Here is a 1,474-nt window from a genome sequence, read left to right as displayed (position 1 = left end):
GTCATTTAGATACGAATTCACCATTTAATATAAACATTGAAAACCAACTAGTCAATAATTATGTAGAAAAACATAAGGAAAAAGTTAAACTTTTATATCAAAATTTAAATGAGAACATACAAAGGAAAAAAGAAAAAATTATACAAAAAGCAAATGAAAATTGTGAAAAACTTCCCGAAATTCCCGAGAAAGTTTTTGTCAAAAACAAACTGTATCCACTGTTAACCCAGATCGAAAAACTGCAAAAATAGAAAAAACACATGGTAACACCCGTGAAAAAATACATTTGTCAGACATTAAAAGACCAAAAAAGTCACAAACTCAAAAAAAAATATTCTAAATCACGTTCAAACTAACGAAAAAATTTACAAAATCAATTAAAATATCAGTATTCTGTAAATCATCAAATCATAAGTAATTTCAATAAAACTATTCAAGATGTTCAACATAATGAAGAATTTTTAAAAGCAAAAATTATGCAATTAAGTGTATTCATTGAAAACGGTGCTACACATCAAGATATTCTTTTTGCAAAAGATATATTCAATCAATTAAACATACTTTATAATACCATTCTCAATACCTTGCAGGATATCGAAAATTCAATAACATTCTGCAGATTAAATGTATTGCATCCTAGTATAATTAAATCTAGCGACTTATTTCTAGAAATCCAGAAAATCGAATTTCATTATGGTACCACCTTGCCTTTTGAAGTCAAATATGAAAATATTTTAAATTTTGAGTCTCTCTTAAAAATTCATTGCAAAATAGACCCAAATCGAATAACATATTTCTTATCAATCCCTATCTATTTTGAAAAAGAATATGACTTATTTAATATGCTATCTATACCAACAAGGCATGAATCAGAATACTTAACGATAATTCCAAACACGAAACTTGTTTTAAAAGCCAAAAATGAAGGCACAATTAAACCTCTATCCGACATGTGTACCCAAGGTAAATGGTATCACTGTCCGAACAGTCTACAAGCCAATTACAGAACACCCTGTGAAGAAAATATTCTCTTAAATCAAAACTCTAGCGGTTGCCGTTTCATTCGATTAAAAATCGATGAAAATCACATCGAAACTGTACCCGAAATTAACCAATATTTGGCTGTATTTCCAAAAGAAGAGAAAATCGAAGCCCAATGTCAAAAATCGATTGAAACTATATCACTTACAGGTATCTACCTAATTAAGAAAGACTCCTGTAACTTAGTATTCAAAGGACGAAAATTAAATTTTCAAGAAACAAGTTATGGTAAACCACTCATAGTTAATACAGTTCATCTTCAGTCAAAAGTTCATACTCGTCCCAAATTTAAAGTGGAACTAAATAAACTAAATCTTAAAGAGTTACCTACCGATCCTATGATGCCGATCGAAAATGAAGAAGAAATTCACAAATATCACTTGCCAAGTCTTTGGACCATCATCCTGTATATTTTACTAGCAACCACTGCTGT

The 1,474-nt window shown here is 29.4% G+C and overlaps 1 protein-coding gene across 1 annotated transcript; it reads left to right on the top strand.

Annotated features, from left to right (window-relative positions):
• Positions 1-411: 411 nt before the first annotated feature.
• LOC111692939 lies at positions 412-1,474 on the top strand (the record flags this gene model as incomplete). The annotated part of the gene is given in 1 exon segment (XM_023457071.1): positions 412-1,474. A coding segment is annotated over 1 exon segment (998 nt), but the record flags the coding sequence as incomplete, so codon positions are not given.

Source organism: Anoplophora glabripennis, unplaced genomic scaffold (genome assembly GCF_000390285.2).
Source record: "Anoplophora glabripennis isolate ALB-LARVAE unplaced genomic scaffold, Agla_2.0 scaffold4916, whole genome shotgun sequence".
In the NCBI taxonomy this organism is placed as follows: domain Eukaryota; kingdom Metazoa; phylum Arthropoda; class Insecta; order Coleoptera; family Cerambycidae; genus Anoplophora; species Anoplophora glabripennis.
Note: the sequence above shows the minus strand (reverse complement) of the source record. Positions and strands in the feature narration are given on the sequence as shown.